A 15346-nucleotide genomic window follows, 5' to 3' on the forward strand; every position below is an offset into this window, starting at 1 on the left:
CGATAAATTAATCAGTACAAAGTATCTGCAAAACCCCTAATCCTTGTGAAAATTCATCATATCCTTAACTAACAGATTCTTAACAGGCTACATACAACATTCTAAAACTCTTAAGTTTTCATTTATGTATTTTGTAAGTAACATTGCATGAGGTTTTATACAATATTCTGCTAGATTTAATCGTCTCGGCCCAGTTACATATTAGGGTATTGCCTCAACGGGCTTTTGCATTAGAGACTGTTCCAGATGTTTTCTTTCGTGTAGATATTTGTTGAATCAGGATGGCAGTGAAGGCATTGCTGGGTTGAGTACCAAAAGGGAGATGCTGGAATCTTGTTTCCATTCTAGTTGTGTGGAAATTGTGGAAGGTAGCCTGCTACTGCAGTTAGCAGTACCAAAACAAAGTCTCTAGTGTATAAGAAACATTTTAGTTTGTAGCAGCCTAGTTTTAGAAGAACAAATTGGGAAAGGTTTAGGAAACAGGGTGGCATGGTGGCACAGTGGTTACATTACTGCCTTGCTGTGCCTGGGCCCTGGGTTCAGTTCTGGACCTGGGGTGCTGTCTGTGTGGAGTTTGTATGTTCTCCCCACGTTTGCATGTGTCTCCTCTGGATGTTCCGGCTTTCTCTCACAGCTCAAAGACATACCGGTAGGCTATCTGGCTTCTAGGAAAATAGGCCATGGTGTACAGTGTGTGTGTTTATGTCTGTGTGTGCCATGCGATGGACTGGCGTCCCATTCAGGATGTATCCTGCCTTATGCACATTGCTTGCTGGGATAGGCTCCATTTCTCCCACCACCCTGAAGTGAAAGATTTTCTAATGGTGTTAGAAAATGGATGGATTTGGGACACAAAGACTTTCCCTTTGTGTCTTCCAATTGTACACGTATCTGAAAAAGAGGGAAGGTATGTAAATTATTCAACAGAGGCAGTTCAGCTTCCCTACAGAGCAGATATTAGGGCATCTTGTTTGCAAAGTGCACTTGACAAATCCGAGTAAGTCCTGCTGGTATCACACCTAAGGTGCAAACTGCAAGAATGTGGCATTGTGGTTTTAAATCCTCCTTCAACTGGTCTTTTAAAGCTCAAAACAAAAGCACACAACACGTAGGTTGTGGAGTGGGTAACTATACTTTCAGTACAGACAAAGTCATGCTTTTTAAAAGAAAACAGAATCACCTCTGTTTTGACTGTCTGGTTGTTTGGTTTGGTTTGGTTGTCTAAATTTGGAATTCACAATTCTCAGCCAGCCCTCACCCCACCCAGCACAGGAGCTGATAAAGACAGCGCGCGTCTTCTGAAACAAAGATTGTCAGCTCATCCACTTCTGCTTTTTGGACTGCGAGCTCACATCAGCAGTTGAGGGAGCATTGAGGAAGGACGAAACACTGGTTACACCGCACAGTCACTGATCCTGAGTACAGAGTATGTCACAGGGCTCGCTATCCTGAAGCAAACGCAGGGAACACCAGATACCTGGAACCCAGTCACCCCCGGTGCTTTCATTTTTAGGAAGAATCCTAGTTTCCGTGTTGTCATTTTCAGTCCCCTCTTTCTCCTCTTTCTGTGAACGACCGAAGGGAGGCACAAGGGGGATGGTACAGTGACACAGTGCTTAGTATTGCTGCCTTGCAGGGCTGAGGTCCTGAGTTCAATTCTGGACCAGGGAATGGAGTGGAGTGTGGAGTCTGTGTGCTCCGGAATCCTCCCACAGGCCAAAAACACACCAGTAGGTAAAATGGATTCTGGCAAAATTGGACCAAGGAGTGAGTGTGTGCGTCTGTGTCCACCCCTGTGATGTACTGACGTCCTATCACCCCACAGCGTGCGTCTTCTGAAACAAAATCCTGCCTTCCGCCTGTTGTATGCTGGGATAGGCACCGGCTCCCCTGCGACCCTGAATCGGTTGAAGCACAAAGAAAAGTGCCATATTCGTCTTTTTCTTTTTTTGTTGTGCTTTGTTCATAGGGGTATGATGCAGTATTTAATTGCGACTGCAGCACTACATTTAGGAAGCAAACCAAGAAGAATTTAGTACTTTCAATGTGGGTTTTATTTTAAAATGTAAAAATGGCCATTACTGGACCTTCAGGGTTACACAACTCTTTGTTCTATATGATTGTGCCGTGATAATGGGTAAACAAGGAAATTGGTCACAAACGATCTACAGACTGCAACAGAGACTTCAGATCTCTGAAATACTTTTAGAGCCATAACTATATTCTTGTAGTGCAGTGCGACTGCCTTAACTATAGTTCAGGCTGATTAGTATTGATGTTCCTATTGCGTTTTTAAATTGTATTGTATTAAGTGGTATACTGTGTTTTATATTACAACAGAGTGTTTAAACTTTCCTGCTTATATCAAGATATAGGTTCAGTAGCCCTGATCTGGAATATAGTCTAGTAGCTGGATTTTAAAACCTACTTTAACAACAACTACTTTCTCTTTCAAAATGCTGTTTACTACAGTAGTCTGAACTTATTCACCACTATTTTTCATTTTTCTCACAACTATGAAATAAAAAAAGATTATCTCAGCTTGTTTACGGTATATCCTTATCGTCCCACTATATGTTTTGTATTGTTCATAGATTACTTTGTTATGTACGATGCCTTGGACAATGTAATAGATGAATTAATGATCATAATATGAAGAATCAGGTATAGTATATATGCATTGCAGGTAGTATCTATACATCATGAGTAACGTTTGGTCACAATTGTTCAATGTAAGTTTATTTCAAGCATCCTACTTGTTTTTGTAAGTATTTAGTATTTTTAAAAGTAAAACTGATAGTGAATTTGTAATTCCCCTGTGACCTTGAAGTGTTACAGAGGAGTTTCAGTGTCGGTAAGTACCAAGGGGATGTTCATTTACTTACTCTTAACATTGTGTGGATACTGTACTACATTCATGGTCACAACACTGGAGGGTAGGGAGGTCATATGCAAACACTGATCCCAGCACAGACTTCTACACATCTCAGTACTGACTTGAATAACTGAGATCAGTGAAAAGCACTCTTTGTATAAAAGTTGAGCTTCTAACTGAAATGGACTGGTGGAGATGAGTTGGTTTGGAAATGTACAACGAGGCTAGTTTCTGATGTAGATTCAGCAAAATATCTTGACTGACCATTTCCTGAATATGTATTGATACAACATTACAGCTCTACTACTGTATGTCCTAGTATAAACGAGTGCAAAAAGAATATAACACAGGCCTGTTTTATGAAAACTCCAGAAGATCTTCTTATTGACAGTCGCTTTAAAAAGTACATCTCTGATTTGTGTCTATAAATGAGCAATTCTTGTTGTACTACCGCATTTAGCTACAAATAATTGCTACTTGCCAGGATAGACTCCGGCTCCCCGCAACTTTGAATTGGATGAAGTGGTTAGAAAACGGAGGGGTGGATAATTGCCTGCATTTGTACATTGGTTTTCATCCCACGAGGCTGCGAAGCATTTCACAAATAGGAGAGGACACACTCCATCCATTACTGAAGTGCTGCAGCCATTGTAAACCATCAGCCCTACTACAAAACAGGTCATGCACAGATGGGAGAATTATTTCACCAATTGATTTAAGGAGGAATTCTGGATCAAGCTCAGACTGCAATATGCCTGGACATGGAACCTTTAATGTCTAAATAGTCCGGACCTCAGTTTAATGTCTCATCCACAGCAAAGGGTCTCTGCTTGTCATACTAGAGCAAAGGTTTTGGAAATTCTGCAATTCTCAGTAAGGTTTGCAACAATTAATGTGACGAATCAGAAGAGATGAGAGATATTATAAAGCCATAGAGAAGCTTAATAACATACAACATATCAGCTATGTTCTAACCTCTTCTAATTTCAGGTCGCAGGGGATGAATGGTCTTTGACATTAACATCTCTAATCAAACATATCGTCTATATGGAGTGAAACGATACATACTGAAATTGTGGATCGATCAGCATTGAATTAAGTCACTTATGGGTCATACTACAAGATCAATAGATCTGGTTAAAGAGACCCACACAAATTCAAGGTGATTAAAAAAGGAGTGGATATCATTTACATTATGAACCTATTTTACTCTTTCTTGTTTGATTACTTTTTTTGCTAGCTCTTAAGCAATATAGCTGAAATGCTGTAAATGAGAATCTAAGAAGAATGCAGAGTGCTTACTGTGGGAAATATTCTATTTAACAAAAACAAGATGAGCATTGTGTTTCTTTCCTGTTAGCTGCAGAAAAGCCGCTACTACAGTATGTGTCTGTGGAACATAAATTGTACAGTTACTTTCATTCTCTAGACAAACAGATATTTTTAATGTCGCGACAGTGCAGCGCAAAGGGTTAAATCTGCATCTTGCTCTTTGATATGCATTAAAAGTTCAGGTTTTCTGTAGGGTGGTGTTTTCCAGCCCTGGTCCTAGAGGAACCTTCATTCTAATCAAGCTCTCCATCTCCAGTGCTAATCGATGACTTAATTCATCTGCTTTCTTGTTTAGACTTTTATTTATTCCTTTGGTCAGTCCTTAACATCCCAAAGACCTGACTTCAAGAGTACCGTTTACAACAATGTCAACATGTGGAAATCACAGACTGAAGGGTGAGCGCCCCCTACTGGCCCCCCTAATACCTCTTCCAGAAACAACACTAGCTGTCCCAGGAGGTCTCCCATCCAGGTACTGGCCAGGCTCACACCTGTTCAGCTTCAGTGAGGCTTTTTCCTCCTGCAGGCATCCAATCGATTCCACTGTAGGCAGCCATTCTGAGAACCATTCTGAAACTCAGAAATGGGTGCAGAGCTGAGACCAGTTACAAATCTCCTTTGATCCTTTAAGAGCTGAAAGCAAATTCACGAGTACTGTATACCCCAAATAGAAAACTGAAATCAACGAGCCTGTGAGTAAAAACTGAGCTAGAAAAACAGAAGGACCAGTAACTGGGAACCAGTGCTGTAGATACCGCTAAAGAATAAAACCTTTATAAGATGTTGAGAACGATCCCAGCCAAGTACACATCCCACTTCTCCTCGTAGCCCTAGGTCAGGTTTTGGTCGTTTTAGTGATAACGAGACGCTTGGGGCGGACGCAATTTGCGCAGCTCCATTTCTGACGGACATCTGAAAAACGAAAGCGCTAGTGTGACCGCTGGAGGTCTCACTTTCTCTGAAGGCTGGAACACGGAAAAGGTGCACATTCATCCAGTGCGTGCTGTCAGTGGGCTCTAGCGCTGTCTGAAGCAGAGGCGAGGTGAGACCGGTCAGCCGGGAGTTCTGCACCAGCGTGCTGCGTGCGGTCCACAAGCCGGGACCCCGAGGAGGATGAATTGAAGCTAGCAACTCCGGACGTTAGATTAACAAGGGAGACCTTTGTTATTTAAATGTATATTTTTGACCCGAGGGAAAAGATCAGCTGAACCAAAAGTGGCGGCTTGAAACACCCAAAGCCCCCTTGAACAAGTGCAACACGATCCATAAACTACCATGGCCAAGGAGCAGGAGAAGAACAAAGTCGCTTTGCTGGAGCTGCTGCAGAGACCCGGCAACGGCAGCTGTGTGGACTGTGGTGCTTCAGGTAACCAGAACTTCAGGGCGATGTGGTGGCGGTGTCGCTTCCGATCAAGGTCGTGGTTATGCAGTACGGGGGGCTTTTCTGTGTGAGAATGGACTAAGGAGGGGAGCGCTTGACCAGCGCCGGCGATTCAAATGTGCATCTGCTGTACCGTATCTGAAGGCAGCACAGTACTATACTCAAGCATGTACCTCTCATTGATTCGGTTTCGTTATTTCAGCATGTTAGGTTTCCTGAATAGGGTGAAAAAGCTGTTTGTTCATTTGTTTTCAAAGACCATTTAGCGCTTTTGGATATGTTTTCTTATGCATCCTCGCTGTTATTGATTACGTCTTTCGCAATCCATTTGCCATTCCGTCGCACTGACGTTGATCAGAGGAGTCAACATGCATCGTGGAATAGTGTCTTGAATGTAGTCATGTGACAACGAGCGGTTACAACGCAGATCATTTTATTGACTCGAAAGTGTCCAGTTACATGTCCCCCAGTAACAGGCAAAGAGAAGGGGCTGTCCGAGGGTGGGTCTCCCATATTAAGTGCCACATGGCTGTAGGGGCAGATGCATTGTCGCTCAAAATTGTTCAAATACACTAGAGCAGGAGTGAAAACAGAACATGGAAAAGACTGAGGTATTAAACTCTATAAGCTTAGGTAGGTAGGAGGGAAAGACGCGGTAATAGATGCCATAAAATTTAAATAGGTGTAACTGGTCAATTGTAATTAAATGTTATATTAAATGACATATGTGATCTTTCTCATGCTAATACTCATCCACCAACTCCTCATCATCTAATTTAATCTACATATCAAGCGTATCACTTTATTTGAAAAACGTGGGTTGTATTTTACCTGAGGCCATCAGAAATGCAATGCCAATCACTCTCACTAATTTCCCGTATCACTGATGGGATTGGCTTTTTCAGCACACAATCAACTTTTGTGCACTGGCTCATTGGTATGTGTACCCTTTAAACCTGAAACCTCTCCACAGTCACACACAGCCTAATAAGGTAAATGTGTCCTGGGTGCAATGAGTCTTTAAAAGACCTGTGTAGCAAAAAAAAAAAACACAAGTTAGTACCGTGTATATAACTAAACCAAACAATCATAACTTAATACTAATCAATACGGTAATGCTTCAGCTATGAGCCTAGAGATCATATTTTGCCTTGTTGCTTAGGAATCTCTTTCAATTTCCAGGTATTACTACAATGTCATGCGTTATAACAGAGCATTGTTCAGCATGTCACGTTACAGTGGGGTGGTGGTGTTTGGACAAGAAATGTCTCACTTGTTTTATTCAGCCAGAGTGATATATTTGCTTTTTCTAATTGAACAAATAACAGAGGATCCATATGAAATGGATGCAGAGGGCTTAGGACAGCTCTGGGCAACACCAGTATTAAAAATGAAAAGTAACTGAGTGCAGAAGAAGCCTTCATGGATACGCACCTTTGTTGCTAGAACACAGATATGTACATGATGTTGCAGACACTTTCAACGTGAATTGTGAGCACACAGAACTCATAGCACATCCGAAAGCTCAAAAGAATAAATTCTTTATATAGGCATTCATGGCAACAAAACCACTGAAAGATTTTTAAATGCACCTACATGTGACCACGGCGAAACTTAGATGCTTTAGTCTCCTGATTCTGACAAAAAGCAAACAAATTTACTATTTCCCCACTGCAATGCAGATTTCACTATTGCATATATTACAATCAGAATTTGTGTGCAGATAGAAGCATCTTGACAAAGTTTCCTGTAGCCAAGAGATCAAGCGTTGCTTTGCAATAGCTGTGTAGTCTGTTTTAGTTATATTGCCTTGATGGTGATTTTCTGCTTCACTGCTGTGATGGCGAACAGTGTTGAATAAGCCATGCACTTGGAAAATTGCATGGGCAGCAATTGAATGGTCTTGTCTCAAGCATATCTTGCTTTATCCCCGAGTCTGCTACTATAAGCTCTGGCTCACCCTGCTCACTTTGTTTTACTTACTAAGAGCTAATTGAGAATGAACGGGTGTTTGAAGTTAGAATAATGATGCATTGCTTTGACTACACAATTCTAATAAGAGTGAATCTGAAGCATGACATCTTTCTCATACCATGTATTATATTATTAATTAAAAATACCAGTTCTTCCTTTCCGCACTGCTACAAGATGGACTATGGTATCTGGCAGCATTGTCCTACTCGTAGTTGATGTTGCGTCAGTCTATGCACACAGTGTCATCATGCATGAGTACAAGGCTTTATACTAAAAAACATTGCTCGCTTTGTGTCTCTGAAACAAGAATGATTTGGCCTGAGTATTCGAAGGATATGTAGCTTTCATGTTGGTGGGTTCTGTTTAATTCCAGTTATAATCGCCATTGGGTGATATATTAGAAGGGGCAGCTTTTCTAAAAACATCAAATCTACCCTTTATCTACTGTATATGTTTTAAGTCCCCTAAGGCTGTTTGTTTTCAATCAAAAAGTGGTACATTTCAAGCATGTCAGCATTCCCTCTGTCAGCGTGGAGTGAGTGGGAAGAGATGGATGGACTGAAGTGTGGTGTTAAGCCACTCTTTGCGGGAGAAAGAGCATCTTTTTGGATACTTTAGGGGTCATTTGTTTTGCAAATGGGCGAGGGAAATAATCACGATTTTCATGAAAGGAACTCTGTATTAGAAGAGAAATGTTCTGAAACTACTGCACATTCTTTTTGTTTCCTGATTCAGGTATCAGTATTTACAGATCTAGAGCATCTTGGTAGAATAGTACACCACCTTGATTGTTAGATATTAAACAATATATTCTCAGATCTATCTGGTCATTTCTGCATGTGCATGCTTGTAATACCCCTACTTCAACTTTGTCTTTAAACAAAATATCGAGCCATTTGGTGTGTGCCCACAAAGTACACATTGCATATGAAGATATTTTAATTTTGTGTTGTTCCCTGCTTCTCTTTTTGTTTCTTGCCATGTTAGCTGTCAGTTTATTCGAAATTAATTTTAATTAATTCTTGTGCAAATCACACAGCCCTTTTGTGCAAAGTGACACAAAAGGACAGGGATCTGCACTGCTATTCAGAACCACCTCCACAAGCATGCCTATGCCCTAACCTGCATTATTGTCATAAGGCAAAAATCAGTTTTTTTATACTTTTCAGTGACTCTGTACAGTGACTTATATGGGGAAAATGCAGTGCATTTTGTTGCTTAGCTCCCAAAGTGTTCAGCACAAATTAAGCGTGCATGCTGAATAAATTCTTTGGGATTGCAGATTTTCTGTGATCTCAGAGTGCACTACCTAGATGGGTGCCAGCGCTGACCTGGTGTTGAACGCTGTTGCTTTCTCTCAGTAGTGATGCCTTTTGATGTGTCATCCTGATAATAATTAATAATCATTTGCTTTTGGAGCACAGAACACACACTTACTGTACATAATTGAATTTGTTTCAGGATGCTTCAAACAAAAGTCCTGCTTCAGCTGAAATGAAATTTCTTTCTAAAGATCTCAAGAAGTGCTTTTACTCACCATAAATTATCTTTTAATAAATTATCGTTTCAACCTTGCGTGCAGCCTAACGATTCTTTTGGAGAATTTGTTTGACTGGTGCATGAAATGTTCTAAAAACGATGCTATTAATATATTTGTAACAGTAAGGCATTTTAGATCTGATGTAAGATCTCCAGTATCAGTCATCATGCTGCTCTCATGCTTGGCTGATATAGGCACTTTAACTCATGCTAGGTTAAAATACATAATTCTCAGTTTTCTTTAATCATGGATAAACATTTGCACCTGACAAATTAGTGTAACTAAGGCTGCATTTGTTCCTCATGAATAAGGAATGTATGTAGTAACTTTGTTACTTTACAGCATGGAATTAACCTCTACTTGTTCCTTCACAGCTCTCAGACTAATGCAGCTGCCCACATTAACTAATTGTGTTAGATTTGTTTAATTCATTAGACAAGCCCCATGCTGTTTAATTAGTTTGAAGGGTGAGTCTTAAAAAAACGCCAATGGTGACTCAGTAGCATTTAGTCACTTGTTAAATATTTATTAGAAGTCATCTGGACCATGTGGGTAAGTGATAAGAACTGCCTGATTTCTTGTGTGTGTTTTATGTGCTACAGCGGCCTAATGGATGCGCTATGCTTGAAGTCGCCCCCAGATCAGCACCAAACCTGGTGACATAGCTGGTAAATTTGCTGTTCTTGGTTATCTGGATAGAACAAAGTGTAAATAAGAAGGAAAACAAAGAGAAAGGAGCATAGTCTTTGACACAGAAGCTACTGTATATATACTGAAGCATAAAAAACGCAACATTTTATTGGCACCACAGGCATTTTTAATGCCTCACAGTGTATTTACAACATATGTACAATAGCCTCCAAATGTTATCTTGAATTGAATATCTTGAATTGTAGGCATGAGTTAATTTGATCACATTTTCTGGATCTAGGAATCCTGGCAGCTGGGACTGTGTAATTATGCATGATTTGGTTGCAGATCTCTATCTGAACTTTCTGATATATTAAATCTCATTAGTCATTGTATTGTTGCTGATAATGTATCTGTGTAATAATATGACAACAAAAGGGTGCTATCAAAGTGCAGTCCCCGGGAAGAATTGTGCAGGTGAGACTGGCATTAAAAAATACATCTACATTTTGAATAGTGTTTTAAAATTATGCAGTACAGTACGTAACTTTATTCATGGCAAATTGAAACAGTTAAGAAATCTGGTGACTCCTCTTTATTACTGCTGGAGGAGAAAGGCTAGAGGCCAGTGTGTTTCTGTACATGAGGTCTAATGTCTTTACAGAGTAATGCTCAAATTGTCAACTTTGAGTATAGACCTCTTTCTTGGTGACAGATTACTGACGATATTCAGCCCTTATCTGATTAACTGCAGCTAAATAATCTAATCTATTGGGTCATGTCACTGGTTGACTATGACCAGGGTTCACCTGATGGCAGAATGCAATTATATCTCTCCTTGCCTGGTGGGTGTCTGAATGTGATTCAACTGGACACCATTGCAGTGGAATGTAAATACAGGAAAAGCTCTGAGACTATTTGTAAGTGACTGAATACAAATATATGACTTATATACTAGTTTGTTTTCTGCAAACCCTTCAAACTGTCCCTTGTCAATTAAACCATTTCATGCAGTATTGTTTTCTACCAGACACTGGCTGTTATGGAGAGATTGACAGTTTGAAAGCCTTTGACATTAATTAATCAATTAATGGCCTCATTGACTCAAACCGACAGAGTGAAGGCTAGGTTCAGTTCCTGAATGAACTTTATATCGCTTTGTAAAGTGGGTCAATGTGCACAACAGCAGGGCAGCCGCCAGCGGAGTTTCATAAAAAGGACAATGCTAAAAAAATATTCACCCTGAAAGGTTTAGAAATGACTGCTTGACCTTAGTGTTGCCACTTGGTAACCAATAACCAGTGATGCAATGAAGTCTTACCTGTATGGCATGGGGGCCGCTGTTTGAGTCTTCTGTATCTGTGTTATTGAGAATGCAGTACGTATTCTGTACAGTACGAGCCATGCACATCTCTCGGTGCTCTTGTCCAGCATATTTTTGGTGGCTTGCTTCTGCACCAGGGCTAAGTGCCACAGAGCAAGTTGCAGAAGTGAGGTCATCCCCCTTCAAACATAGTGCAGAATTCTGCTGTGGAGGAAGGACCAGAGATGCGTGGGAGGGACACTGTGTCCCATCTGAGCCTGTGCGCAACTGTGGTCAGGGGCGGAGTAGAGCTCGGCCCCTCGGCCCCTCGGCCCCTCGGCCACGTTTCTATCCCGGAGATTCCCTGCAGGGCGAAGCCGGACTGTGAAGTGTACGCGTCATGCCGAGATTAAACAGCCTGACCTCTTTGCTCTAATGAACCTTAACCAGAACAGCGGTCCCCCTGTGGGAGCTGTTGGAGCTGTCGATGCCTGCTCCATGCTGACATTATTTCCTCCACATACTACCGTTGGATCCACCCTTTCCCCCAGAAAACACCTTTTTATCACTGCTATCTGCAAAACCTTTACAATTGCTGTCATATACCTCTCCCTTCTGTGTAATGCTCTCCTTTCAGTATTGCTAGTTTTCCCTTTTGAGTGGTTCCTGTCCTTGTACCACACTTTCTATCACCTGTATTATAATGCTTTCTCTGCTAATTATCACTTCCAAAGGCTCTCCGAGGCTTGGTGGTATGGAGATCGATTGCTATGGAATGTGAAAAAGACAAATTCCTAATACAAGAATTTGTATTTGGCCAATAGAGTGACCTAACCTGCAGAAGGACAGAGGACGCTTTGCTCAGTAGGTAGCGCAGGGAGTTGTCAAAGCGATGATGCAGTGATAAGTGCATCAGGGAGGAGAGAAAACTGACATTGACGCCACAGGGGTGATGCAGTTAGGTGACTGTTGGGAATCCAAGCATTGCTAAAAGGCTTTGATCAGGCCCTAGTGTGTAACAAGCTGTTTCCTTTTTCAAGGAGGAGGGCAGTAAAGCGTGTGATCATTCCAGATGTATGCAGTGAACGCAGGAAGCTGTCAAAAGAGAACAGCATGCTTCCCACCCCTCTGGTTTCTCCCCCTGGCGAGAGATTCAAGGACTTGCGTGCTCAGTATAGGGATAGGAGCTTTTGTCACCAGCTCCCAGGGAAACTGAGCCTGTGTATGTTGACGCTGAGCCACACCTCTGTAGTTCAAAGTGCAGAAGCAACTGTACCAGGAGGAGAGAGACTGTACCAGGACAAAGTGTGATCCTGGCAAGTCCCTCCAGTATTTGTGCTCCTTTAGCAGGGGGCTCTTGTAGGTCAGGGCTGGTGCTACTTATGCACCTGTCTTAGGAAAAGGGATACAATCGTTTACTTGTAACAGGTTCATGGGGTGGAGTCCTAAGCCTGCACACAGCTTAGATTACCTCTGCTGGCACTTGTGGTCTGCTGGGCAAATACCCTCAGGGAATCGTGTTTTTTAAAAAGTGCTTCCCTAAAATTTCAAATAGAAAAATTCTGAACCGAGGACATATTATAGTACCGACATCTGAGAATATATGCCCGTCCTCGTGAGTGCTGTGAAAACAGTTTCGAACAGAGATACATCTTTGATCATAGATCTTTCATGCATCAACAATGTGCAAGCAAAACCACACGGGCACATCATCGACATGTAAATAGATCAAATAGATTTCAGCAGGCGTCTCTTTTTACAGGTTAATGGTGAGTAACATGTAAGCCCAGAAAAGAAGAAGGCTAGTCCAAAAATACTGCCTGGGTTGTAAGACTTGTGAGAGGTTTCATTCTCTCTCACCAGAAAGAAGCTGTTTTTTTTATTCTTAGGGAAATGATCAACTTTTTTACATGATGATGAAACGGATTAATAACATCCAGTAGTAACAAAGTCCTACTAAGGAGGGAAATCTTGTAATGGATACTGTATCTGATCTTCAATCTTTTCTTTTATCTTTCCTGCAGAAGACTTTCACTTCCCCTGCATTATTATTCACTTTAGCAGAATCCTTCGTATGTCTTGCCTTGAAGTTATTTTGCTCTATTTTGTTTAATAGTAGTGGGTGATACCCCAGATGTATAATGAGAATTGTTTTAGCTACAGAAGCTTTCAGTTAATTTTTGAAAGTCTTGATAATGCAGATGATACCCAGATTTATGTCAAATTTCTTTCCCCCTCTGGTCTCCCCACTCCTTCACTTATCTCTTGTTTGCGTGACATCAAACTCTGGTTGACATCATATTCCCTGGAGCCAAATAGGGACAAAACAGAAATTTTACTGGTGGGCAGCAATTGGGCTGTAAAGGGCTTTGGAGATATCCTGTGACTGGCAGGTTCCCCTTTTGGGATTAGGTTCATTGGTCAGCTGTGGCCAAGTGATTCCTCGTGGGACATAAAAACAGATTATTTACAAAATAACTGAAAAACATTTGCTTCCACAAAAATGTACCTCGATGGCTGTTTGTGTAATCAAACTGCCGCAAAAGAATCCTGTTCTGCAAGAAAGATCTGTTCTTTTGATTCCACTCAGCAGAGATGATGGTTAATGTTTTTCTGATGTGTCCCAGCAGCAGAGTAAAAAACACTACAGATCTCTTGGGTGATGCTTACGCAAATTTTAGTTTAATAGAAATCCATGGCTTGAAAGAAAGGATAAGGAAGCTGTTGTGGAAATTGACATGGGTGCTATCCGAATTTTCCTTAAATTGTCCCTAGAGTACCCCTAAGATCCCTGGGGGCTGTGTTGGAGGAGTTAGCAGAAATATTACTGAGTCATCAAAAGGTCACCTGGAAAACGGAGCTGCACAGTTTTCTCTTTAAGACGAGGGATATTGAGGTTAACAGCCAGTTACCTTTTCTTCAGATTACCACATAGATAAATGTGATGCCTGGAGGAAGAAATTCAATCCATTACTTACTGGGTTTCTGAGTGGGATTTCCAGTCTGACCGGGTCCTCTGATGACAGTGTCATTATGACTCGTGCTCTGCAAAGCTGAACTTCAGAAATGGGAGACCCAATGAATAACCCAAGCCTTTCTCTTTGTTTAATTGAGATCTGAAGGATACTTGCTTCTGAGAGCTGTTTGATTTCATATTTCTTACAAGTTGAATTGAAATGATTTTAATTCCTTAACAAGGCCTGGAGGCCTTCATGTTCATAAAGGAAAGAAAAAGGTGGCAATATTTTGCTAAAACAAAATGATAGTACAAATGTGTTTCTGGTGTGTGTGTGCTCGGGTGTGGTGGCATTTTCTATGTGGACGTGTGGTTTATTTGTGAGGGAAATGGTGGTTTTAATGTCATTATCTCTCTGTAGATGATTGCAGCCTGTTGTCCTATGAGGCATCGCTTACTGAAATAGATCTTTTCTTTCTTTTCAAAAATGACCAACCACAGTTTCAATTTCCTTTTTACAGACACCAGCATGAAGGGCTGTAAAAGAAAATCAGATAGTCCTTATCAGGAGATCAGTTGTCTGCTGTAAAGAACTGGCTGCATAGAGGTCTTTACATTATTTTATTCTGGATTCACACCTTGGTTTCAAAAATACAGTGGTACAGTGGTTCTAAACTAACAGTTTACTCCTGTATTGTGATTATGATTATTATGATAATGATGATGATTATTATTAACACCTATATAGTGCTTTTCTGGACACTTCACTCAAAGAGGTTTACAGATAAAGGGGATCCCCTCCACCACCACCAGTGTGCAGCCCCACCTGGATGATGTGACAGCAGCCATAGTGCACCAGTATGTTAACCACACGCCAGCTATCAGTGAGGAGGAGAACAGAGTGATGAAGCCAATTCATAGATGGGGATTATTAGGAGGCCATGACTGGTAAAGGCCAATGGGAAATTTGGCCAGGACACCAGGGTTAACACCCCTACTTTTTTTTTAAAATGTCCTGGGATTTTTCATGACCATGGTGATTCAGGACCTTGGTTTTTTGGTCCATCAGCAGGGTGAGGCCTTTTTTGCAGTATTTGTGTCCTCATCACAATACAGGGGCACTGGCACTCACACAGACTGCAGGGTGAGCGCCCCCTACTGGTCCTCTAACACCTCCTTACCATATCTTGAACAGCTTAGCTTTCCCAGGAGGTCTCCCATCCAGGCACCAGCCAGACTCACACCTGTTTAGCTTCAGTGGGTTGCTAGTTGTGAGTTGCAGGTTATACAGCTACTGTAGAAATTAGTTCTTTATCGCAGGATACTTTATTTACATTTTTCTATTTGATGCCATG

The 15346-nt window shown here is 41.3% G+C and overlaps 1 protein-coding gene and 2 long non-coding RNA genes across 3 annotated transcripts in view; 2 read left to right on the top strand and 1 right to left on the bottom strand.

Moving 5' to 3' along the window:
- The window catches only part of LOC148645222 (uncharacterized), a 229465-nt gene that overhangs the window by 57486 nt on the left and 156633 nt on the right, over nt 1–15346 (bottom strand). The gene's annotated exons all lie outside the window — the stretch shown is intronic.
- Nucleotides 1–15346, top strand: part of LOC148645227 (uncharacterized) — a 197263-nt gene that overhangs the window by 27902 nt on the left and 154015 nt on the right. The gene's annotated exons all lie outside the window — the stretch shown is intronic.
- LOC148645231 (arf-GAP with dual PH domain-containing protein 1) overlaps nt 5160–15346 on the top strand; it is a 45578-nt gene continuing 35391 nt past the window's right edge. Inside the window, exon 1 of the mRNA XM_088612456.1 lies at nt 5160–5573. Coding sequence (XP_088468582.1) covers nt 5483–5573 — 91 coding nt within the window. The 5' untranslated portion in view covers nt 5160–5482. The remainder of the gene's footprint in view (nt 5574–15346) is intronic.

This window comes from Lepisosteus platostomus, chromosome 19 (genome assembly GCF_059453375.1).
Source record: "Lepisosteus platostomus isolate fLepPlt1 chromosome 19, fLepPlt1.hap1, whole genome shotgun sequence".
Classification (NCBI taxonomy): Eukaryota; Metazoa; Chordata; class Actinopteri; order Semionotiformes; family Lepisosteidae; genus Lepisosteus; species Lepisosteus platostomus.